This window comes from Podarcis filfolensis (assembly GCF_964270895.1).
Source record: "Podarcis filfolensis genome assembly, chromosome: 8".
NCBI lineage: Eukaryota > Metazoa > Chordata > Lepidosauria > Squamata > Lacertidae > Podarcis > Podarcis filfolensis.
Genome location: NC_139611.1, coordinates 80817883 through 80842165, shown reverse-complemented (window position 1 = coordinate 80842165; position 24283 = coordinate 80817883). Strand labels below are relative to the sequence as shown.

The following is a 24283-nucleotide window of genomic DNA, read 5'->3' as shown; positions in this document are numbered from 1 at the left end:
CTGGCTCCCTCAGCCAGTAAAGCGAGATGAGCGCCACAACCCCAGAGTCGGTCACAACTGGACCTAATGGTCAGGGGTCCCTTTACCTTTACTATTCAGAGGGGAGTAGATGTACCCATTCGTTGTAGTGAAAACTACCAACAATCCCGGGGCACCTTCAGGTCTAACAAATGGATAATGGACTCTTCTCAGTCCTCGCCAGTCTCACCCCCACAAGGCCACCCCTCTCATCAAGCTTGCTTCACATTCTCCTTGAGTGTTTCTGCTTGTCTGGAACACGTCCTTGAATTCGGATAATGGCTCTTGCTAACCCTGAACATGTGAGCAAGCACGATGTGTGTGCAGAAACTAGCTCGCTTTACGAAGGTAAAATTTACATTCAGTGCTCTGCCCCGTTTTAACTCTGGCCCTGCCCACCTCTGAATGTGGCCCCCAGAAGCTGGTCTGGAAGAAGACATGGTCGTCGTCGTCCCCGGCTGAAAAAGATTCCAGGCATCCCCGCCCCCATTTACGCACATTCTACTTGCGCATGGCCACATATATGCGCAGCGCCGGGAAATAGAAATTAAATAAATAGAATCCCACCAGGAAATGGCAGGAGAGAAACTATGGGTTGACAAAGGATTTATAAAATATAGAGTAGTGAAAGAGATGCTGAGGGGAAAATCATTACATTAAGGTCCTCAATTGGGGGGGGGGGGTTAATTCATTTGTTTATGTAAAATATAAAATGCAGTAATAAAATTGATTTTTTTAAAAAAGGAAATGGCAGGAGATAGCTGGAGAGTCCTTGTTGCTCACAAGGAGACCCGCCTCTCTGGACGTCAGTGAGGGTGGAGGAAGTCCAAAATACAGTCATACCTCATGTTATGTTTGCTTCAGGTTGAGCATTTTCAGGTTGCGTCCTGTGATGACTCGGAAGTACCGGAAAGGGTTACTTCTGGGTTTTGCCGCTTGCGCATGCGCGCAAAATGACATCATGCGCATGCGCAGAAGCGGCGAATCACGACCCACACACACACAGACGCACAGACGCAGGTTGCGCTCTGCTCATGTTGCGAACAGTCCTCCGGAACGGATCCTGTTCACAACCAGAGGTACTACTGTAGACTGGAAGCACAGTGGGTTTTTATTTAGGCTGCTCAGCCTCCCCGCCTAGCAGCTGACATGCGGGATAGTGCAGCCACGACTACTTTTCCCCGTGACCTCCAGGCTCCCACTGGCCTCAGAGTTTCAACTCTCTTTGAGAGAGAATTATGTGGAGAGACAGTGGGAGAAAGAGGTGTAGATCAGGGGAAAATAGGCATTTGGAGGTTTATGAGAGAGTGTTCCCCACTTTATGTGATTTCACATATGTGCGGGGTGGGGGCCCTGGAACATAACCCCCAAATAAGTGGAGGGGGCCTGTATATCCACCCTTGTCATAAGCTTTCGTGGACATAGCCAGGAGGGACAACTGCCCCCCCATCAAGTAAATAAGTATTTTTATTAAGTAGATCATATCTATGCTTCCAGGTGTCATAAGAAAGCTGCAGAGATAGTGCAGGATAGTGTGCACCCCAGAAATGATCTCTTTCAGCTTCTGCCTTCTGGAAGAAGGTACCGGGTTATAAAGACTAGGACTAGCCACCTGAGAAACACTTTCTATTGAAATGCGATTTTGGTTTTAAACGCAGTACAGTGGTACCTCGGGTTACAGAAGCTAACCCAGAAATAGTACCTCGGGTTAAGAACTTTGCTTCAGGATGAGAACAGAAATCACACGGCGGCAGCGGGAGGCCCCATTAGCTAAAGTGGTACCTCAGGTTAAGAACAGTGTCAGGTTAAGAACGGACCTCCAGAATGAATTAAGTTCTTAACCCGAGGTACCACTGTATAAGGTAGTCTCTGTGGGAGTATATTGTATTTAATTATGGGGTATCAGAGATTTTAGGGGTTAACCAGGCTGGGATAGCTGGGATAGCAGGCTTGTTGGTTTTTGAATGTCTGATGTAGATTTTTTCAATTTCATTGTTCTGTATGGGACAATGACAATAAAGATTATCGTATCGTAGACTAAAAGTAGAAATAATTAGAATCTTTGAAACGGAAATGCTCTCTGAGGTCACTTGGGTGATGTTGTGGTGCATTCTAGTGACACAACTGGCAACCCAACTGAGCGATAGACAGAGCCAGACAGAGGATGGCGACAGGTGGATGTCCTGTTCCCCACCTCCATAAATCCTGGCTACGCTCACGACTACAGTCCGCTTCATCAGATATATCCGACAATGCCTTTTGTTAGTGGAACCAAACGTAAGATCATCATCGCTGCTGATGAGTTCATCGATGCCTCCAGTCTCTGACTTCCTCTTCCCCCAAGGGGCCTGGCCCACAGAGGCCATCTCGCACAAATCAGGGAAGTCTCTGAGTCAATCAATTCCTGGAGATAAAACCAAGGTTGACTGAGGAATGTCTTCCTTGATAGAGGGGGATATCTTCTGTCCATTGCAGCCATCTCACTTTGCTTATCAAGCCGGAGGCTATCCCAGTCAGTGCACCCCCTTTTTTGTCGTTGTTGCAATGCTTTTTGGAGGCTTTGGCAATAACTCAGGGATGGAGAAGACGTCAGGTCAGCGGCCTGCGTTAATAAATAACAGAAGGCAGGGGTGGGCCCGGAAGGAAAAGATCATATATATCTGTCCCCCTGCTCAGAGAGAGACCCTGCCTTCACTTCACTGGTTCTCAAGAGACCCTTCCAACTGAACCACCATGAAGTTCCCTGTCATCACGCTGGCCTTGCTAGCATTTGTAGGTAAGTGAACGATTTGCCTCAGGCTGGAGGGAATTCCTGAGTTCTTTTCAGGGGGCGGAGGGGGGAGCTCTTCAGTTTGCCCCATCCTTGGGGGTCTGAGGCACAATGGTCAAAAGATACATTGTTTACCAGAAGGTTGGTTGTTTGAGTCCGCCCAGGGATGGCTGGGTGGATTCGAACGCAGGGCAGGATTCCTGCATCGCAGGGGATTGGACTGGATGACACCCAGGGTCGCTTCCAATGCAATGATTCTGCGATCATTTGTTTGTTTTTTAATCTGATTGGCCCAACACCTCCTGACTGGCTCTCAATTCAGGTATGACCCAAAATGGTCCACAGCAGGTGTCTACAGACCACCAGTGGTATGTGAGCTTCATTCAGGTGATCTGCGCCTTAGATAGTCATATTGATTTTTAATTGAATTTGTTTCGCGTCTTTTATTTCTTGGGTGACCAGCCGCTGTCTCTCAGTGCAACCCACCTCACAGGGATGTTGTGGGGATAAAATGGGGGGCAAGAGAACCAGGTATGCACCTGGATCTCCTTGGAGGAAAGGTGAGATATAAATATAATAAATAAATAAATAAATAAATAAGACGAAATAAATAAAAAAAGAAGATAAGAAAAGCCTGCAGGATCAGGCCAATGACCCATCTAGGCCAGTGCTCACAGTTCTCACTAGGTTTGTGCTTCTGCACATGCGCAAAGTGCGATTTAGCACTTCTGTGCATGTGCAAACGGCAAATCCGCAAGTAACCCGTTCCAGTACTTCCGGGTTTGCCGTGGACATTCGCCAAAATGGACGGTTGAGGGGCGGACGTTTGCGGAGGTATTAATGTAGAGACTTCAAATCCTAATGTAATAAAATACAACATAAGAAATAAAAGAAGCAATTAGAATACAATTAAAAGCTCCTGCCAGGTAGAAAAATTATTAAGTAGTATGACACAATTCTCAGCAATTTCCAAGCTTTTTTTGGGGGGGTGGAGTTCTCTGGTCCAGAGGTTATATTTTCTTGTTTTCTAGTTTGTTAATGGTTGCTAGGAGTTGTAACTCTGTGAAGGGTAAACTACAGTGCCCACAATCCTTCAGTGCTGGGGGGAGGATGTGCTTCAATTGTTTTTCAAAGGTAGCATACACCACCAATGTAGCAAGCTTTTGCATTGCACTGAACTCTTCCTGCCTCAAGAATTCCATCCAGCTATGAACTTTGCCGACATCCCTTTCCACAGTACGCCATTAGAGGTAATCAGTCTTGGAAAACGGTGAGAAGAACATTTATTTGTCCTCCAAATCCCTTGCTCCAAGAAGCTCATGACACCATACACGAGGCAATTCCTTCAGGTTGATTTCCTTTTATCCTCACAACACTCTTGCAAGGTAGTATAGGTCAAGAAATTGCGACTAGTTGAGGGTCAGTCAATGAGCTTCATGGCTGAGTGAGGGATTTGAATCCAGGCCTCTCTAATCCATCCTGCTTTCCAAGTACAGCCTTTCCCAACCTGGTGTCCTTCAGAGGTTTTAGACTACAATTTGCATCGGCCTCCCCATTTCTCCCATTGTTTTGGATATATTGTAATACTCCAATAATTTGGCAAGCCACTCTGTTTTTGTCAGTATAATACCAAATGGGAAGGATCTCAAAAGAGAAGATCGACAGGGACTGGAAAGTGTTTAAAGGATACTTGCAAAACCATATCGAAAAATCAGAACTCCAATTAGAATAAACAAGTTCCGTTTTAAATACTGAAATACTAAATAAGATGGATAACAATGTGTAATAGAAAAAGGAGCATGAAATTAGCTTAAAGGTGTGTGAAAGAAAGTAACATAAGTGGAAAGAAATTGCAATCGAGTAGATTGGAAGTCTAACACAATGGTGGGGTGATGGGTGGTGGATGGTGATGGGAAAAGGAATTATCTGTGGGATTGAGTGTAGGTATGTTTGAACATTTTTAAGGATGTTTGTATGCTTGTATATTCACAATATGTGTGTATTAATGCTGAATTATTTTAATAATAAAAACTTTTTTAAAAAATTGCATCGGCCTCAACCCTTGGGGGTGAAACTGTGCCTCCTAAGACATTTGTTTCGCAAAACAATGGTTTGGTTCGCATGTAGTTGTAACACTGTTCCCTCTGAGCTCCACCTCCAGCCACAGATACAGCTGTTCAGATTTGCTTTTGTCTTCCAGGATCCCAGGCGTACGTCCTCCGAGATGAGCCGTATCCTCACCTGGCCCGGTTAAACCTGGAGCTTCAGGAATACCTGAGAAACGTCACCAGGGTAGTTGATGAAAAAATAGAGGTGATCAGAAGGTCGGAGCTTGGACAGTCAGTGATGTAAGCAATTCGAGCCAATATTTTCACACAAAATGGTTCCCAAACTTATCCCGCCCTCCACCAACCACTTGATGGCTTTACGGACCACTTAATGATTTTTTTCTGCCTGGTGTAGCATTTGTGCTAGGTGCTATATGGTTTTAATTGTATTGTATTGCTTCTTTTATTTCTCAGAATGTGTTTTATTGTAGTTGCAATGAAGCAACGGCTCTTTCTCACCCTGACGCCTTTGGGCCAGCCCTCAATTAAATTTAGTGTGACCACCTCACACCAATTACACAAATTTCTACAATTTACCCCAGATTATCTAGTGAGGGACTTGTGTGAGGAAAAACGTAAAGGTTTAGAGTCTCAGGTAGGAGTTGCTCAAACAAACACGAAAAGTATTCTTAAACAAAAGGAAGTTTATGACACAAAGCGGTTCAGAAAACTTGTTCTTTCGGGTAGAATTCAACTTAGTTACTTTAACTAGAAGATGCCTCAGGCTTAAGCACAATGTTATAGGTACAACTCTTCTTAAACTTCAGTTACTAAACATCAGTTGAAACACTTTGGGTTGATAAATATTCAGGTTTCCAGATGGTAAAATGTTCAAATCAGTGTCCGTCACTTAGATAATACAATACAATCAACACTATACTTCCTCCTTCACAGCTTAATACAGTGGTACCTCGGGATGCGAATGGGATCTGTTCTGGAGCCCCATTCGCATCCTGAATAGAACATAAGGCGCGACGGCGTGTGCGCAGGTTGCGTTTTGCCGCTTCCGCGCATGCACGTGATGTCATTTTGAGCGTCTGCGCATGCGCGAGCGGCGAAACCCGGAAGTAACGTGCTCCGTTACTTCCAGGTCGCCACGGAGCGCAACCCGGAAGCGCTCAACCTGAAGCACATTCAACCCGAGGTATGAGGGGCATTTTTCCTCAGTTACCCTCTCTTAACAATCCCATACCTGAGGTATTTATGGTATTACAGACCCAGGGGATCCCCTCTCCCCTCGTCACTGGGTTGAGAGTCTTCAGTACCTAGAAGAATTCTCCTCTCCTAGTTAGACTGACACCCAGGGCAGTGGCGAAGCTGCATGCTCTGGCACTGGGGGCGGAGAGCAGGTGGGGCGTGGCTGGCGCGTGTCCCGGGGGCGTGGCATGCCACATGCGGGGGCATGTCATGCATCCTGGGGGTGTGGCACCCAGTGCAGTGGGGGTGTGCACGGCACGTGTTCGGAGGCGGCCGTGATGGTACCCCCCTCCCCGATGATGCCAGGGGCAGTGCACTCCCCCTGCCAGGGACCCAGGGAGCCTGAATTCCCACAGGATTTGTCTCTCCTGGTTCAGACTCAGCCTTCCCAGCACACTCCTGTTTGGACACCTTCCCCAGACCCTCAGCCTGGTCTCCCTATCCGAGCTGTGAGGCTCTGTCCTCTCCCTATGGATAGTCTCCTCAGTGTGTATCTCCTTTCCCCCTCAGAAACCCCTCACCCTCTCTCCCAATCTGAAACCTGTCTAACCTTCCCAAACCAATCATATCCCTCCCCCGGAACTCTGGCCAATCAGACGCTGTTGCCAGCCAACCGTTTGCTGGCAAAAAACCAACAACAACACTTGGTGACCCAAACTGGCCAGCGAACAAACTTTCCCATCACATAGTACAATTTGCATTCCATGGAATCCCATATCCACTGTCTCTTTTCCCTTATGTCAGCCTGGCGGGCAGCAGATTGGAGGAGGAACATGCAAGTGATGCTTTGAAGGGAAGGAAGCACACAATGACATGCCCTCCTGCCATTGACATAACATCAGAGATGGGGAAGGGAACCTGGCCTCACCCCAGCAGCTTCTCCCTCAAAGAAGGGAGTTCTACTTACCTTTTGTGACTCTCTCTTATTTCCACCCCCTGCAGAGACAAGCTCCATAACAGCTTTGCAAAAATGAGCAAGCGCTTGCACAACCTGAAGGAGAAGTTACCTGCTGAGGTGGTTCAAGGGTACGACCTGGTGGTTGGGGCGTCGCTGGGCGTGGTGGACAAAAGTCTCAACACCATCCGTGCCTTGCATAGAAAGGTATCGCCTGCCTCAGACGAACTGGCGGAGGCTCTGTACACCATTGTGGCACCTTACGCAGATTCGGTCCTAGAGAAGGTGAATCGGTACTCAAAGTCCCTGCAGCGTTCCCTCATGGCCAAGGCCGAAGAGCTGAACCCCAAGCTGAACGAGAAGCTGAAGCAGCAGCTGGAAGACCTGAAAGATCAGCTGGCCCCTTACGCTGAAGTTCTTCAGCAGGAACTGCAAGAATTCCGGTCATCCATAGACCCCTATGTTGACCAGGTCCAGGAGAAGCTTGAGGAAGGAGTGGAGAGAGTCAACCAGATTCTGCAGCCTTATTTTAGCCGTATTTTCAAGGCACTCCAAGAACGCGCTGAGAAGTTTAAGAAGTGGGTTGAAGCCCCTACCTTTCCCCCAAGTCAGTGATGATGGTGGTGATTGTTTTGCACACCATGGAAGATGGAACCTTTGCCAACCCCAAGACAGACAGAAGATGTGGTGGTCTCTTCTGTAGCTCATATCATAAACCAGATGTCCCTGTTGATGTCTACACATTGTTCCGGATACGTGGTTCCAATTTCTCATTACATAGTGGTAGCTTCTGCTGACTGGTTACAAGATGGTGTCCGTGCCATCACACCTAAGTCGAAGTAAATGGCATTTCTGTTTTATTCTTTCGCCCATAGTCCTTCTTGTTCACTCTTAGTACTCTGTAAACTTTGATTCCCTTAAAATAAACTCGAGTTAACCTTTTAATTGCCTCCTCTGCCTCAGTGTTGTCCACCTATGCTAATGCTTCTATTAACATTACTAGAGATCATTGTCTTTGGGGAATGCAAAATATTTTGTGTTGGCATATATGGGTGTCTTTAGGCTTGGTTCAGGTAACCCTGGTATTGGCAGTGGTTTGAGGCTTTGATAAGTTCTGGTGGGTCCTAAAAGCTGCATTTTGTTCATGATTAACAGAAGGCACTTTTCTCCATAGAGATGAAGGGAACAAAATCAGGTCCATTCATTTCCTTCCTTTGAAGGGAAGAAAACCCCACAATTGCCCCTCCTGGCAATAAGGAATGTTGCAATGGGATTATGCAAGTTGAGGGAGGGGGGAGTGTCAAAATCACTTTCTTCCACAGGGTAGCAAAACAAGGGAGGACATGGATGGAAAGAATCCATGTGTCCCGTCCCCCCCCCCGCCCCGCTCAGAGATGGGCCTACCTTCATCCCAGCTGAATCTCAGGACCCTCCACTGAACCACTATGAATTTCCTTATTCTCACAATGGCCTTGGTCATCCTGACAATGACCACCAGGCTAGAAGCTGCCTCGCCTTCCCCTTTGTTGGCTACACATTTTAAACATTTTGAGACTGTGGGTTCGTTAATCTGTTTGAATGCCCTGTATTTTCCTTCAGCTAGGCACTTGGTTAAATTGGAAATTTAAAATGTTTGTCCTCTTTGTGTTTCTGCCTGTTTGCCTTATGACAGACAACATTACTGAATTTTTGTTTATTGGACAAGTTTCCAAGGTTTCGTAATTGGTTTTTCCACCCTTTGTTTATCGTTATTACTTTGTTCCCCACACTGGGATTGAAAATAAGTACAAATAAAAAAGGTGAAATTGGACTCGCATATTCAGCAGCTGGGACACTTCCAGCAAAGCAAGCAATAAATGTGGGGTTTTGGGGGGAGGGGGGAGTTCCTGTTGCCTTCATGCTCTCCATATGGGCTTTTCAGAGGCAATCAGGCTGATCACTGTTGGAAACAGGATGCTGGGGAAATGGCCACCCTCTTTGGGCCCAAGTTGTCCAGCAAGCCTGAGGGAGAAGGCAAGGGAGTGAAACTCTGGCTCCTTCTCTTTCCTCTTTCCTCACCTGCCTGCAGACAAGAGGCAGCAAGGCAGAGGAGCAACAAAATCGAGGAGCTGAAGAAGTTGGCAGTGGGAACCCTGTGGGAGTACGGGTCCTGGCAGGTTCCTCACAAAGCAGACTCCCAACACCACGACTAGAATGTGGAATAAGGTTGCTATTAAGTGGACTGGGGAGATCAGAGATAAAATAACTTAAGCCATGAAGCTCACGGTGTGGTTTTGGGCCTGTCGTTGTCCCTTTGTCATTGCCGAACCTACCTCACAGGGTTTTTGTGAGGAAAACACAGGGAAAGGGAGACCAAAGAGTGCCACCTTGAGCTCCTTGGCGGGAAAGTGGGAAAAATATAATTGTGATAAAGTATAATAAAAACACGGGTAGGGCTGTGGGTTAAACCACAGAGCCTAGGACTTGCCAATCAGAAGGTCGGTGGTTCAAATCCCCGTGACGGGGTGAGCTCCCGTTGCTTGGTCCCTGCTCCTGCCAACCTAGCAGTTAGAAAGCACATCAAAGTGCAAGTAGATAAATAGGTACCTCTCCGGCGGGAAGGTAAACGGCGTTTTCATGCACTGTTCTGGTTCGCCAGAAGTGGCTTAATCATGCTGGCCACATGACCCGGAAGCTGTACGCCGGCTCCCTCGGCCAGTAAAGTGAGATGAGCGCTGCAACCCCAGAGTCGGCCACGACTGGACCTAATGGTCAGGGGTCCCTTTACCTTTACCTATAATAAAAATACAGTCATACCTCGGATTAGTCCTCTCTCTACTCTTGCAATGACCATGGGAGATAACAAGGGAATATGCAAAAATGAATTGATAAATGGATGAAAATATAGAGTTATAGTATGTTAAGATATAGAGTTAAGATAAACGAAAGAGGGTAAGGATTTGCTGATTTGATTATTTAAATGGGAATACAAAAAGGGGAGCTGTGAGGAGGCCAAGGAAATAAGATAATGAGTTAGGGTTACAAAAATGGATTTGTTTTTATTTTCCTTTTCTTATTTTATGTATTTTTCTATGTTTCTTTTATTGTATTTCTTTCTTTTTATATGATCTTTTAAATTCATGTCTTTGTAAAACTCCAATAAATATCTTTAAAAAAACAAACAAACAAAGATTTCCTAGGGTGTTTCCACTTTGAGGAATCACTTTGGGGAAACTTGCATGCAGAGTTGTCATGACAAGGAAGCTCTATCCTGCAAACAACCACTGCAAGAAGTTAAGGCTGCAAGAGCACATACATGTTGGTTAGCATTCGGCCTGCTTCAACTGCACCTCAGTTGTGCCCCAATAAAAGGAGGGCCTTCAGCTCATATGATCAAATCCTGTCCTGTCCACCTTCTTGGTGTCTCACGATTCAAATGTCCTAGACGTGGCTTTGAGGGAGCAAAGTCTGTTCTGCAAATGAAAAGTCGACAGCCAAAAATGGAGTAGGACTAATCTCTTCCCTGGTGACCTGCTGGCAGACCAAGCTGGCAGTGGGGGTGCTTTGTGGGGAAATTGTAAATACTCCTTCAGTCTGAACCATTTCCAGAAGAACAAAACTATGGGCTTATCCACACGTACCTTTTGCTCTGCTCTTTCCAGGCACAGGCCCACACTTTTCACACTCTGTGTGCAAGCAGGCGTTTTCTTTTGTGTTTCCCTTGCCCTGAGCTATCCCCGTGAAAACCCATTCTTTAAAGCTGAATCGGAACAAGCATCAGTTTGAGTTTTGCATACGCTTCAGGTTACATACGCAGCAGCAGGAGGCCCCATTAGCTAAAGTGGTGCTTCAGGTTAAGAACAGTTTCAGGTTAAGTACGGACCTCCAGAATGAATTAAGTACTTAACCCGAGGTACCACTGTACTTTTCTTGAGTGGGTGAGGCACTAGCCCTGACAACAGCCCTCTACACTTTGTCAGCATCGCCCTTGAGCCAGTGCCACGAACTGGACTCATCCACTACAGCCCCGACTGGGCTAGGTGAGCTGGGTAGCACTTCCAGAGACCACCTTCTGCACAGGAACAGGTCAAAGTGCTGTGGACTCACAACTCAGAGCTGTGAGCACCGGATTCACCTCCACAAGAAGACAGTCGTCGTACAGCAGAGTATAGCAGAGCATAAACGACTCGGAGAGCAGCTCTGTAGAATATCTTCTTTATTCTATCTACAACTATAATACACAACTATATACAGAGCTAAATGAGGTCTAAATGAAAATGCTGAACTGCACTGAGTGTCTGCAGCTGCTCTTAGCAGCAACCTTATCTATACACATGATCTCTCTCTAACACTCAATCTCTCTCTCTCTCTCTCTCTCTTTGATGTGAGGCTGGAGCGGAATAAGTAGAGAGCAGAAACCACCCCTCCTCTCTCAAGACTCAGCAGAGAATATCAGCAGATTCTTGGATATGGGAGGGGTGAAATCTCCTCACATTTGACCCTGAAGCATTACAGAACGGCATCCATATGTCTGTCCCTCAGAAGGCCAAGCTTTAGTTCGCAGCTGCTGCACCAAACAGGCTTCGCACTTCCTGCAGCGGATGCTGCAATGCAGATTTTTTCCCTTTTTCCCAGGCACTTGGGCTTCTGTCCTTGGCGATGAGCCGAATTCCAAGCTGGATAAGCTAATGGAGCAGTGGAAAGAAGACTGGGAAAACATTACCAGAACAGTGCGAGAGAAACTGGGCTTGATTGAAGATTCGGAGGTGACCAAGGAACTTACGTAAGCAAATCAGACTTATGTTCCCAGCCTGTAGTACTCTCACCCAGCTTAGAAAAGAAAAAGAGATATTAAAGAATAAATGGGCGGAAAGTTGGGGTTGGGGAGGGGAAAGGGTCGGAGCTCTTGAATCCTAAGCCCCAGGCCCCTGAACCTTCCCTTCTCCACCCCAGTCAGCATGTGGGGCAGGGCTGTAGGTGCAGCAGATGACACACTGCTCCATGAAGACCAGCAAACAGGTTTGAGATGGCTTGTCCTCAGTGGCATAGCAAGGTCAGGTGGTACCCGGGGCAGAAATTTTTGTCACTCCCCCCCCCATTGAAATTGAAATCTGTCAAAGAGAGCCGCACAGGTGATCACGATGCAGATCCCACCTTCTCCCCCTCCCTCCCTCCACCCCCCTCTGTCAAACAAAGTCGCGCAGGTAATGCTGTTGCTGGTCCTGATCCCGACTTGCCTCGTCAGAGACAGGGCTCCTTCTCACTTCCCTCCTCTCCACCCCTAAACCAGCATGTGATCTCTCTCTCTCTCTCTCTCTCTCTCTCCCCTCAAACCAGCTTGGCTGCGGAGCTCTCCTAGGTGCTGCTTCTCCTCCCCCACCCCCCAAAACAGCACGCCTTGGCCCTTAAATGAAAGGCAAAAGGGGGCAACCGCAGCCTCTCCCGCCTCCGCGCCCTTCTCAGGAATCCGCGTCAGCCCCAGAAGGACCCTGCCTTGCCCCACGAGCAGCACAGCTTTGACCGCGGCCAAACAGACACACACACAGCCCCCGAGCGAGGGCGGGACATGGTCAGGCAGGGAGAGCAGGTCCTGGCCAACCGCCCATGCCCCCGGCCACAGAGATGGGAAGAGGATGCATCGGCGTCACAATGCAACTCAACCCCACTCGGTTCCACTGCACAAGCAGTGTCGAGTTCAGCCGGCATTTTGTCACCCCCTGTCGGAACCTGCGTTCGACCGAGCTCCTCCAAGCTCCTTCGGAATCGCCTCAGACGTGATTAACGACCTGAGCCTCTGATAAGGCTCCAGGCACATTCCCCATTCAGCAGAGTTTCAAAGTAGCAGAAGTGACGAGATCATGGGCTACATTGCTAAGAGTTTTATTTCTAACTACGCAGACAGAAAATAAATAAACATGCTCTCTCTGTGAGAGCAGAGAGCAACTGAACAACAAAGGAACAAGAAACCAGTAACATCACATCCGTCTCCTGTGTTCCGTGAGACTTCCAACAGCCTGGAATGTCTCTGGAATGTCAACAGAGTCTTGTGACTCCAAGAGCACTGCAAAGTGGCAACACACAGAAACCAACACACACACCCCCATGACGGCACCCGGGTCAGACCGCAATCCCCGCACCCCCTTCCTATAACCCTGCTTGTCTCATGCCTAGAAAGCACAGAGTCCAAGTTGTTTTTCATTTCTCCCATTGGTTTCCCAAGAAAAACCCACTGCTTACTGATGAATCAGAACATCAATCCGCAAAAATAAACTATTGGCGCTTGTTCTGATTCAGCGTTGAACAGTGGGTTTTTCGGGGGGGGGGGAACAGTGGGACAAGGGTATATGTGGATGATTCCTAACTCCCCCTTTTCCTTCTTAAACCTTCCCAATCCTCTGTTCTCCCCCCCCCCCCATAGTAACCTGATTAAATCTGGCTGTGAGAATATTGGGATGCGCTTGTATACCCTGCATGAAGAGTTACCTGCTGAGGTCGTGCAGAGTCTGGAGATGTTTTTCGAGGTGCCATCAGTTGTTTCAGAAAAGGCTGTCAGAGATCTATTTGCCCTGCAAAGCTATCGGGGGCGCTAGCAAGAAGAGCTCGGTGAAGCATTGCATTCTGCCCTGGTGGGTTACGTCGATCCAGTTCTAGAGAAGGTGGGTCCGTACGCAGCAACCCTACACAGTGCCGTCGTCAGCAGAATGCAGGAGATCACCCTTAAGATGGATGAGAAGATACTGCAGCAAATGGAAATTCTGAAAACCCAGCTGGAGCCACACATCAAGGAGTTTCAAAAATCCCAAGCATCCCTTCAGTCCTATCTTGACCACGCCCAGGAGCTGTACAGAAAAGGAGTGGAGACAATCCACAAGCACTTACTGAAGCCATACCTTGCTCCCATTCTGAAGTTGTACCACAAATACAAATATGACATTAGGGCGTGGGACCCTGTGTTTTACCCAATGCCATGATTTTTCTCACAAGTCACAGAGAATGGAATCTTACCCAGCATCTAAACAGAGATCAGAATAAAATAGTTTACCGGTATTTGGTGTGTGTGTGTGTGTGTGTGTGTGTGTGTGTGTGTGTGTGTGTGTAAGTCTGTGATCTTCCCCAAATGGTATAATAAAGGACAAACTCTGATAGATGGGGTGCCTGTTTCCCCTCAACTGTCTTCTTGCTGTTGCTGTTGCAAACCCATCTTCTTCTCAGAAGCAAAAGTGAAGGGCTCCAATACACCCGTAATCCAATATGTGGATTATGTTGTACCTATAACAGTTGGGTAGGGGGAGCTCAGCCTTCTTGGCTGTGCAGTAGAAATGAGGAGGGGTTGCTTTGACTCTCCCTACCATGAAGCTACTCTTTGTGTTTCAAAGGAAGCCTTCATTGGCACAAGTGACTGGAGGGTCTCCTGGAAACAGCGCCTTGTTTCGTGTTTACTGGTTGCTAACCTTCTCTGGAATACCAGGAGATACATTATATGTTCTTTGGTGCTTTCTTCCCTAAAAGATCCCGACCACTACAAACTACCAACGTATCAGGGAACTGAGACACTCCCCCACCCCACCCCAAACAGTCTTGCCATGGAGATAGAGCTGGGTCTATGAATTCCCATGTGTCAATAGATACTTCTTCTTTGGCGGTCACTCATAGCCGAATAAGATTGTCTTCCATAAACACGGTTTTAACAATGAGTCTGTAAGTGACTGTGGAGGCCAATTCGGGATCCACACGTCCTTCCACAGTGGGGACATAGGTTTCTGGGCGGGAGTTGATCACAGTGTGGGTTTGCCAAACTGTGCCTTCCTCTTAGCGTGTTTCTCCCTTGCGTCCCGAGTTCGAGTGTCTTCAAAGCCCATGACACCTTTGGTAAAGGCTGTTCTCCAATTGGAGCGCTCGCAGGCAAGTGTTTCCCAATTGCTGGTGTTTATACTACATTTTTTTTATAATTGCCTTGAGATAATCTTTAAACCTCTTTTGTTGACCACCGGCATTATGCTTTCCATTTTTAAGTTCAGAATAGAGTAGTTGTTTTGGAAGACAATAATCAGGCATCTGCACAACATGACCAGTCCAATGAAGTTGATGTTGAAGAATCACTGGTGATCTTTGCTTCTCCCAGTACACTTGTATTAGTTTGCCTGTCTTCCCAAGTGATGCGTAAAATTTTTTGGAGACACCGTTGATGGAATCTTTCAAGGAGTTGGAGATGGCCTTTATAAGTGGTCCATGTTGCACAAGCATACAGTAAGGTTGGTAGTACAATAGCTTTGTAAACAAGTCTATAGATACCCTATGCCAGTGCCCTATGTTAACAAATGACATCCTCTTCAGGGATAGTTTGCTCCAATCAGAGTGATCAGAATGAGCTCAGGCTATAGAACCTAAGAATATCAGGATGATAGAGGGGGTATTTTAACATTAGATGATCTGAACTGATGGTGACTGACCAGGAACGAGACCTTGAAGTCATAGTGCAAAGCTTGATGAAGATATTGACCCAGGGTGTGGCAACCTTGAAAAAGACCAATTCAGGGCTAGGGATCATTAGGAAAGGAATTCAAAACTTAAGATACCATAATGACATCATACAAATCTATGGTGTGACCATATTTGGAATACAGTGGTACCTCGGGTTACATACGCTTCAGGTTACAGACTCCGCTAACCCAGAAATATTACCTCAGGTTAAGAACTTTGCTTCAGGATGAGAACCGAAATCGTGCTCCGGCGGCGCAGCAGCAGCAGGAGGCCCCATTAGCTGAAGTGGTGCTTCAGGTTAAGAACAGTTTCAGGTTAAGAATGGACCTCCGGAACGAATTAAGTACTTAACCCAAGGTACCACTGTACTGTGTACAGTTCTGGTTGCCTCACCTTAAAAATGATTTTGAAGTGTTGGAAAAGGTTCTGGAAAGGACATTAAAAAAACATATGGTCACAGTCTCTTTGCTTAGCCTACTTTGCAGGTTTGTTGTGACTATAAAATGGTCCAGTCATGCCACCTTGAGCTCCTTGGAGGAAAGGTATTTATAAGTTTCTATGGCATTTTGTGGGGGAGAAGTGTCAAAAATCAATTTATTCTATAGGGTGTCAAAACAGCTTGGCCTCACCCTGATTGTTTGGCTATCTAAAAGAATAGCCGGGGAGAAGCAAGTCTCAGAACATCAGGATTAAAAAGCAAGTGCATAGATAGTCACCAGAGCTGAAGCTGAAACTTTGCCATCACCATGTGCTCATTAAGCCTCCATCTTCAGGGCTCTTTTCTCCGAAGAGACCTGGCAGATAAAGGCTGTCCCAAACAGGTATCTATGACCACTGCCTTCCACCAGGCCTCGGGGTATGTGTGTGTGCATTGTAACACTCTTGCTTTGATGGAATTTAGTTACCACCAATCGCTGCCCCCTCTGCTTTGTGCCAGTGGATTTAGACACTGGGACAAGGACCACAGGAGATGGCAAGAGAAGCTGTGCCACACTGAGACGCATCCCGTCCCCAGTGCCCTTCTGTGTGGATAAATGACAATGGAATAAGGGGTAGACGTGGATGGAACAGATCCATTCTTCCCTGGCTCAGAGACAGCCCCTGCCTTCTGAACCACCATATGGTTCCTTCTTCTCACACTGGCCTGACAAGCACATGGAAGGTCAACATCAGGCTATGAGCTGTCCAGCATTCCCCTTTGTTGGATACACATTTGAAACGTTTTGAGATGGTTGGTTAATCTGTTTGGATAGCCTGTGTTGCCTTCTTTGGTTAAATCAGATTTTTTTTAAGGTTAGTCCTCTCTGTAGCAGTGACCATGGGAGATAACAAGGGAAGGTTCCCCCTCAAAGGCACCTGCCCTCCAATAGCCCCACAATGTTAATGAGTGACCCAGGAGGCGAGGGAGGAGGTTGGGAGGAATAAGTAGCCTCCCTCGTGGCTCCCCGGACTCAGAGACAGCCCCTACCTTCATCCCAGCAGGTTCTCAGGACCCTCTGCCAAAGCACCATGAAGTTCTTCGTCCTCACACTGGCCTTGGCCATCCTGACGGGTGAGTGGAAGGTCAACATCAGGCTAGCAGCTGCCTTGCGTTCCACCTTTTGGGGTGTGAATTTAGCAAGATAGATATCTGTTGGACACTGAGATCCAACACCGAGGGCCTTCTGGCAGTTCCCTCATTGCGAGATTACAGGGAACCAGGCAGAGGGCCTTCTCGGTAGTGGCGCCCGCCCCGTGGAATGCCCTCCCTTCAGATGTGAAGGAAATAAGCAACTATCTTATCTTTAAAAGACATCTGAAGGCAGCCCTGTTTAGGGAAGTTTTTAATATTTAATGCTGTATTGTTTTTAACACTCGATTGGAAGCCGCCCAGAGTGGCTGGGGAAACTCAGCCAGATGGTCGGGGTATAAATAATATATTATTAGTAGTATTAGTATTAGTATTATTATAATAATAATATTAGCTAAACTGAAGCTCCACGTTCAGTGCCTGGGAGGCAAAGAACGGACTGGGCAAAATGGGTCTTTAGTCTGATCAGCCAAGGCTTAAAGCACTTATTATGACTTCCCCTCCCTCTGCTAACCTGGCCCTGCCTAAGGGTTCCCTTTGACAAAGATGACAACAGAAGCTGCCGGAACTGTCTGCAGTCCGGTGAGCTGTGCGGTTGTCTTCTCAGTCCGGCTGCTAAGCATTGATGGGCAAAGCCAAGAGCCCTGAAGCTCTCTCCCTTCTCAGGGTTCTTTCAACTGAACCTGGACCACACAGCCATTCAGGTATTCTCTGTGAAGTAGGACATACGTTCGCCCTACTGTACTCACAGTGTAGGAAGAGCTCCAAAGATTTCCTAGGGTGCTGCCACTTAGAGGAATCACTTTGGGGAAACTTGCATGCAGAGTGTCATGACAAGGAAGCTCTTACTGCAAACAACCACTGCAAGAAGTTAAGGCTGAAAGGGCGCATACATGTTGGTTGGCATTGGGCCTGCTGCTACTGCCCCTCAGTTGTGCCCCAATATAGGAAGGGCCTTCAGTTCATATGATAAAATCCTGTCCTGTCCACCTTCTTGGTGTCTCACATTTCAAATGTCCTAGACGTGGCTTTGTGGGAGCAAAGTCCGTTCTGCAAATCACTGTTGGAGGGTCAATAGGCAACGACTGGATAAGGCTGATCTCTTTCCTTTGCTGACAGACCAAGTTGTGTGTGGGGTTGTGTGCTTTGTGGGGTCTATTTCCTGAGGATGTGCTAGCAGGCCAAGCTGGGGAGGGTGATCTATAGGGAAACTGTAAATACCCCTTCAGTCTGTACTATTTCCAGAAGAACAAAACTATGTAAGAACTGGCTGGGATCCTATTTAGGTTCTCTGACACGCGGCTGGGACCACAGACCTTGTGTTTTAGAAACCTCATGTCCCCATTTTAGAGAGAGAGTTATAATCCAGTGTTGGGAACAGTGCCGGATTTACGTATAAGCTAAACAAGCTATAGCTCAGGGCCCCATTCTCTTGGGGGGCCCCAAAAAAATTTAAAGGGGAAAAAACTGGATGTATATTTCCAAAATATAAGATAAAAAAAGAAATAAAATAAAACCTACATACAGCAACATTGTTTTGTGTTGTGTATGGACCTATTAGGTCCAAAAATTACCATATAGCATATATTCAACACAAAAAATGTGACAATTTGTTGTTCACAAAGGACAGCTGGACATATAAAGGGCCCCATTGCCTTCAGTAGCTGAGGGCCTCACCAAACCTAAATCTGGCCCTGGGTGGGAAGCCACTCGATAGATCTAGAAAGTGATTATTCCACAGGGAGTGTTGTTAGCGAGTGGCCCAGAGGCACAAGCCGCAGGTGTTTTGTGCCACACCTGAAACCACCTGTGCCTGGAGTGTCTGCTCCTTTCCCTGGAACAATACTAGACCATATTTCAGCCTCAGCTCCCGCACAGACAGCATCTGTAATTACACCATTTCCCACATAAAATAAGGGACCTGACTGAGAAATAACATAAACCAGTGTTTCCCAAGCAGGGACCATATGGCCCGTGGGGCCCCAGGATATTCCTAGGAATAGCTGTCAACGTTTCCCTTTTTTTAAGGGAAATTCCCTTATTCCAAATAGGATTCCTCGTAAGAAAAGGGAAAAGTTGACAGCTATGTTCCGGGGGGGTGGGGGTGACCACAGGTGAAATTGGTGTAAATAAGGCTAGAGGGAAGTGAGAAGTGAAGGGAAACATTTTTTTTTTTAATCCCTGATTGGATGTCTATCTGCCTCGCCAATCACAAGCGGGTAAGGGGGACCCACCAGGGCCTAGCGCTCCTTTTTGCCACGTGTGTTTTCTTGGAGCAGTCCTGGTTCGCTTCAGGCGGGACCAGTAGAGCCCAGGATCCAGAACCCCCCGGGTCAGGTAAGTGTGGTGGTGGGGTGGCAAGGGGTAAGGCTAGGCGTGCTGGATGCTGCTGCCAGTGCGAGGCCCGGTGGCAGCCTGGGCCTGACTCTGCAAGGTGCTGACTTGCATCTAGTACATAACTAAGTCTGCTGGCTTGCATCTAGAAAATAACTAAGTCTGTACTTGGAAGAAAGCTGCACTGAGTTCAGTGGGCCGTACTCCCAGGTAAAGGTGTGGGGGGCTATAGTGTTTTATCTAGGCAGCCAGGGCTACTCCGGATAACAAGATCTTTTTGCAGGTCAGTGAGGACCACTTGCTTTTTAATTTTTTTTTTTTGAATAAATTTTTATTGGTTTTACAACATATATTAACACACAAAAACTAACAATTCACAACATAACACATTAACAAACAAACATGTAAACACGTATAATTTCATAACCTTTTTTTCTTAAACCTTATTTCAACGACTTCCCCATACCTCCCTTTTCTGCATCCCTGTTTTAAACTTTTTCAGCAACCCCTAATTTCAATTACTTATGATTCAATTTCTTTGATCCTTTTTCTCTTACCCAATCATTTATCGCTGCAATTCTGTTTTACGTTACCCATGACATTTTAGCACTCATTAATTTTACAACAGTTCTTAAGATAAACTTTAAATTTCTTCCAATCTTCTTCCACCGTCTCTTTCCCTTGGTCACGGATTCTGCCAGTCATCTCGGCCAGTCCCATATAGTCAATCACCTTCGTCTGCCACTCTTCCAGCGTGGGTAGTTCTTGTCACTTGCTTTTTAAAATTCTCCCATATATACAGAACTCCCTGTGCCCCTTTTGCCCAATATCTGTAGTTTCCCCCTCTGTGTCAAACAACTGGTGTTCTGCTCCCACGTAATAGCTGGGGGAAGAACAGAAGCGTTGTCACATAAGTGTTGTTTGCTTTTTATAATGCATGGAAGATGGATCTCCCTCAGGAGGTTCTGGACTCTCCTTCCTTGGAGGTTTCTAAGCGGAGGTTGCGTGGCCATCTGTCCCATGACAAACTCATGTTTTAGCTGAGTTTACTACAGGGGTTTTCAATAGACAGAATACCCTTGGGGTCCCTCCCAGCCCCATGATTCTATGTTTTTCTGCTTCAACAATATTTTATTATCTTCCTATCATTTTATGTAATTTTCTAAAAATTATTAAAATTATAAATGAAACATGTTGTATTGAAAAACAAAACATTTAAATAGCTACTTTTTCACCAGTAGACAAGAGGGGGCATGGGCATAGCCTGGATTTGGGGGGGGTGGAGCATCAGATTTGCATTGATTTTTACTTATTGGGGGGGCAGCTGCCCCCTTGGGCTACATCAATGGGGGGGTGCCACAGGAAGAAAACAAGGTCAGAAAAGGCCATGGCCAGAAAAGGGTTGGGAAACACTGACATAAACTATTTTGTTTCTACCTTTCTTGAGGGGGTTGAGGCACCAGCACTAACAAAGACCTTCTAATTTAGACCCTAAAACATTAAAGAAAGGATTCTATATGTGAAGCTTTGAGTTGCAGCTTGGTGTACCAAACAGGCTTGGACGGTGCAATGCAGAATTATTATTTTTGGGGACTTCTAGGGACTTGGGCTTCTGTTCTCCGAGATGAGCCGGATTCCAAGCTGGAGAAGCTAATCCAACAGGGAAGAGAAGATGCCGAAAAATTCATCGAAACATTGTCTAGGAAAGTCACCACCGTTGAAAGAAGAGAGGAGGGCCGGGAGATTCTGTAAGCAAATTAGTCTCGTTTCTGCTCTGTGCTGCTCTCTTCCCATGTAGAAAAGAGGAGATGTTATTTCTAGAGAATAGATGGATGGAAGTCATTACTGGCATAACATTCTGGGGTTGGGGAAGGTGTGGGAGATGAACTACTGGATTCTGAGCCAGGCCCACTGCCACCACTTCACCCCATGGCTTGGCCAGCCCCTGGGTCCCTGTACCTTCCCCTCCCACTCTGGGCAGCATGTGTGGCAGGGCTGAGGGTATAACAGGTGACACACCCTGCTACATGAAGCCCCTCAGGCAGCAGACAGGGAGGTGCCCACTTTGGAATCCTCCTCAGAACAGAGTCTTAAAATCCTGGGTGTTTGAACAGAAATCTTGGATAGCGACAGCTCAAGCCACTTCGACTCTGGATGGTGCCTCCCCTTCGGCAGATGGGCAGATCAAGTGAACCCTCCCAGGAAGGCTCTCTCCCCATTTAAAGCGAGGAGAAACAGGTGCAGGCAAAGCCATGTGGGACTGCTCCACCTGACAAGGAAGGAAGGCTGCCCCTTAAATCCAGGACCTTCCCACTCAGTGAGAGAGGCCTGCCTAATGTGACTATGCAGGTCCAAGCAGGTTTTCGTTTTTTCCACCCAGGGCCAGATTTAGGTTTGATGAGGCCCATAGCTACTGAAGGTAATGGAGCCCCTTATATGTCCACAACAAATTGTCAACAACAAATTTTCGCAGTTTTTTGTGATGAATATACAGTCATACCTCGGGTTACAGACGCTTCAGGTTGCTTTTTTTTCGGGTTATGGACCGCCGAAACCCAGAAGTACCGGAACGGGTTACTTCCGGGTTTCGGCGGTCGCACATGTGCAGAAGCGCCGAATCGCAACCCGCGCGTGCACAGACGCGCCACTGTGGGTTGCGAACGTGCATCCCGCACGGATCATGTTCGCAACCCGAGCATCCACTGTATGCTATATAGTAATTTATAGAACTAATAGGTCCGTACAGAACACAAAACACTGTTGCTGTATGTAGGTTTTATTTTATTTTATTTTTATCTTATATTTTGGAAATGTACATTCAGTTTATTTTCCCTTTAAATTTTTTGGAGGCCCCCAAGGCCCTAAGCTGCAGCTTGTTTAGCTTATATGTAGATATGGCACTGTCGCTTTCCCTAGAAAAATCTACTGCTTACCGCTAAATCAGAACAAACATCAATCCACAGAAAAACTATTGACACTTGTACCAGTTCAGGGGTAAACAGCAGTGGGACAAACAGGTGTTTGGACGTTCCCACACCCTCCTTTTTCCTTCTTAAAGCTTTCCAATTCTCTGTTCTTTTTTTCCCCTACAGGAAATTTATTGAGAATGTCTATATGAATATCAGCAGGCGCTTGGATAGCCTGGAGAAAGAGTTACCTGATGAGGTCATGGAAGCTTTTGATCTGGTTTTGGGGGTGCCATACCAGGTTGCGGAAAAGGCTATCACTGCCCTGTTTGACCTGCGGAGACATAGAAGGCATAACTTAGAAGAGCTTGGCAAAGCATTGCAATCTGCCCTGGCGGGTTACGTGGATCCCGTGCTGGAGAGGGTGGGTCCGTACGCAGCAACCGTGCGCAATGCCGTCATCGCCAGAGCTCAGGAGATCAACCGTGAGATAGATGAGAAGCTGCCGCAGCAAGTGCAAGCTCTGAGAACCCAGCTGGATGCACACATTAAGAAGCTGCAAGAATTGCAGGCAACCCTTCAGCCCTATCTTGACCACACCCAGCAGCTGATCAGAAAAGGAGCAGAGACAATCCACAAGCACTTACTGAAGCCGTATGTTGGTCCCCTTGTGCAGTTGCGCCAAAAGTACAAAAAGGACTTTAGGGAGTGGGCTAGAGCCCCAGTGTTTTCCCCAAATCCATGATTATTTCTCTCACATGTATACGAGGAAGGAATCTCCCCCAGCATCTAAAGAGAGATCAGAAGGAAAAAGCTTACATTGGTTTTTGTGTCTTCATGACCTTGGATGGGAGGTAGGGCAGGTGTGCAAGTCTTCTCCAGACGGGATAATAAAGGAGACGTTCCTAACAACCTCTCTTCGATGCGTGGCCTGTTTCTCTTTAACCCTCCTCCTTCTGTTGGCTGTTGGAAATACATCTTCACACAAGCAAAAGTGAAGCGCTCTCAATACACCTGTAAGCCAACACGTGGGTTATGTTGTGCACATAATATATTATAATAATAATTTATTATTTATACCCCGCCCATCTGGCTGGGCTACCCCAGCCACTCTGGGCAGCTTCCAACAAAATATTAAACTACAGTAATGAATCAAACATTAAAAGCTTCCCTAAACAGAGCTGCCTTCAGGTGATTTCTAACATAACAGTTGCATAGGGGGAGCTCAACTTCCTTGGCCCGCAGGGTGGAAATGAGGAGGAGTCCCTTTCACTTTCCCTACCTTGAAGCTGCTCCTTGAGTTTCAGAGGAAGCCTTCATCGGCCCAAGTGAATAGAGGGCTCCCTCAAAATAGCACCTTTGGAGAGGCCTTAGGACTCAGGCAAGGGAGGCGGGGAGAGTCCACCTTTCCTCTTCCCCTCCATTCTCTTGAGGCAGTGCAGGTTTACACACACACACACATACACACACACCACACACACCAACTATCAATAGGTAAAGGTAAAGGGACCCCTGACCATTAGGTCCAGTCATGACCGACTCTGGGGTTGCGGCATTCATCTCGCTTTACTGGCCGAGGGAGCCGGCGTTTGTCCGCAGACAGCTTCTGGGTCATGTGGCCAGCATGACTAAGCCACTTCTGGCGAACCAGAGCAGCGCATGGAAACACTGTTTACCTTCCCGCTGGAGCGGTACCTATTTATCTACTTGCACTTTGTGCTTTCGAACTGCTAGGTTGGCAGGAGACGCGGGTGGCGCTGTGGGTTAAACCACAGAGCCTAGGACTTGCCGATCAGAAGGTCGACGGTTCGAATCCCCGCAACTGGGTGAGCTCCCGTTGTTCAGTCCCAGCTCCTGCCAACTATCAATGGGCAACACAAATTGCATCCTGCTGTAACAGATGAAGGAAGGGATGCAGGTGTCAGGAGAATTTATCACCCACACACAAGGCACCTTTTCTGCTGCTGCAATACTCTGCTAAAAGCCAGGAAGAAAGCTTAAGGCTTAAACCGGCACAGGGTGAAG

The 24283-nt window shown here is 47.0% G+C and overlaps 2 protein-coding genes across 2 annotated transcripts; both read left to right on the top strand.

Annotated features, from left to right (window-relative positions):
* The first annotated feature begins 2647 nt into the window (after positions 1-2647).
* Positions 2648-7933, top strand: LOC310768965 (uncharacterized protein). The gene is made up of 3 exons (XM_083627960.1): positions 2648-2794; positions 4989-5136; positions 7036-7933. The coding sequence occupies exons 1-3, from the start codon at positions 2752-2754 to the stop codon at positions 7601-7603; spliced, it is 759 nt and encodes a 252-aa protein (XP_083484086.1). The 5' UTR covers positions 2648-2751; the 3' UTR covers positions 7604-7933.
* An 8915-nt stretch (positions 7934-16848) lies between these two features.
* LOC310768973 (uncharacterized protein) lies at positions 16849-23170 on the top strand. The gene is made up of 3 exons (XM_083627972.1): positions 16849-17000; positions 20953-21100; positions 22445-23170. The coding sequence occupies exons 1-3, from the start codon at positions 16958-16960 to the stop codon at positions 23001-23003; spliced, it is 750 nt and encodes a 249-aa protein (XP_083484098.1). The 5' UTR covers positions 16849-16957; the 3' UTR covers positions 23004-23170.
* The last annotated feature ends 1113 nt before the right edge of the window (positions 23171-24283 follow it).

Excerpts from the sequence above, each read along its gene's own strand:
- LOC310768973 (XM_083627972.1), top strand. The coding sequence starts at position 16,958 with ATGAAGTTCTTCGTCCTCACACTGGCCTTGGCCATCCTGACGG. Across the intron at positions 17,001-20,952 it reads GGCCTTGGCCATCCTGACGG|GGACTTGGGCTTCTGTTCTC; the intron begins GTGAGTGGAAGG and ends GGGGACTTCTAG. Across the intron at positions 21,101-22,444 it reads GAGGAGGGCCGGGAGATTCT|GAAATTTATTGAGAATGTCT; the intron begins GTAAGCAAATTA and ends TTTCCCCTACAG.
- LOC310768965 (XM_083627960.1), top strand. The coding sequence starts at position 2,752 with ATGAAGTTCCCTGTCATCACGCTGGCCTTGCTAGCATTTGTAG. Across the intron at positions 2,795-4,988 it reads GGCCTTGCTAGCATTTGTAG|GATCCCAGGCGTACGTCCTC; the intron begins GTAAGTGAACGA and ends TTTGTCTTCCAG. Across the intron at positions 5,137-7,035 it reads GAGCTTGGACAGTCAGTGAT|AGACAAGCTCCATAACAGCT; the intron begins GTAAGCAATTCG and ends CACCCCCTGCAG.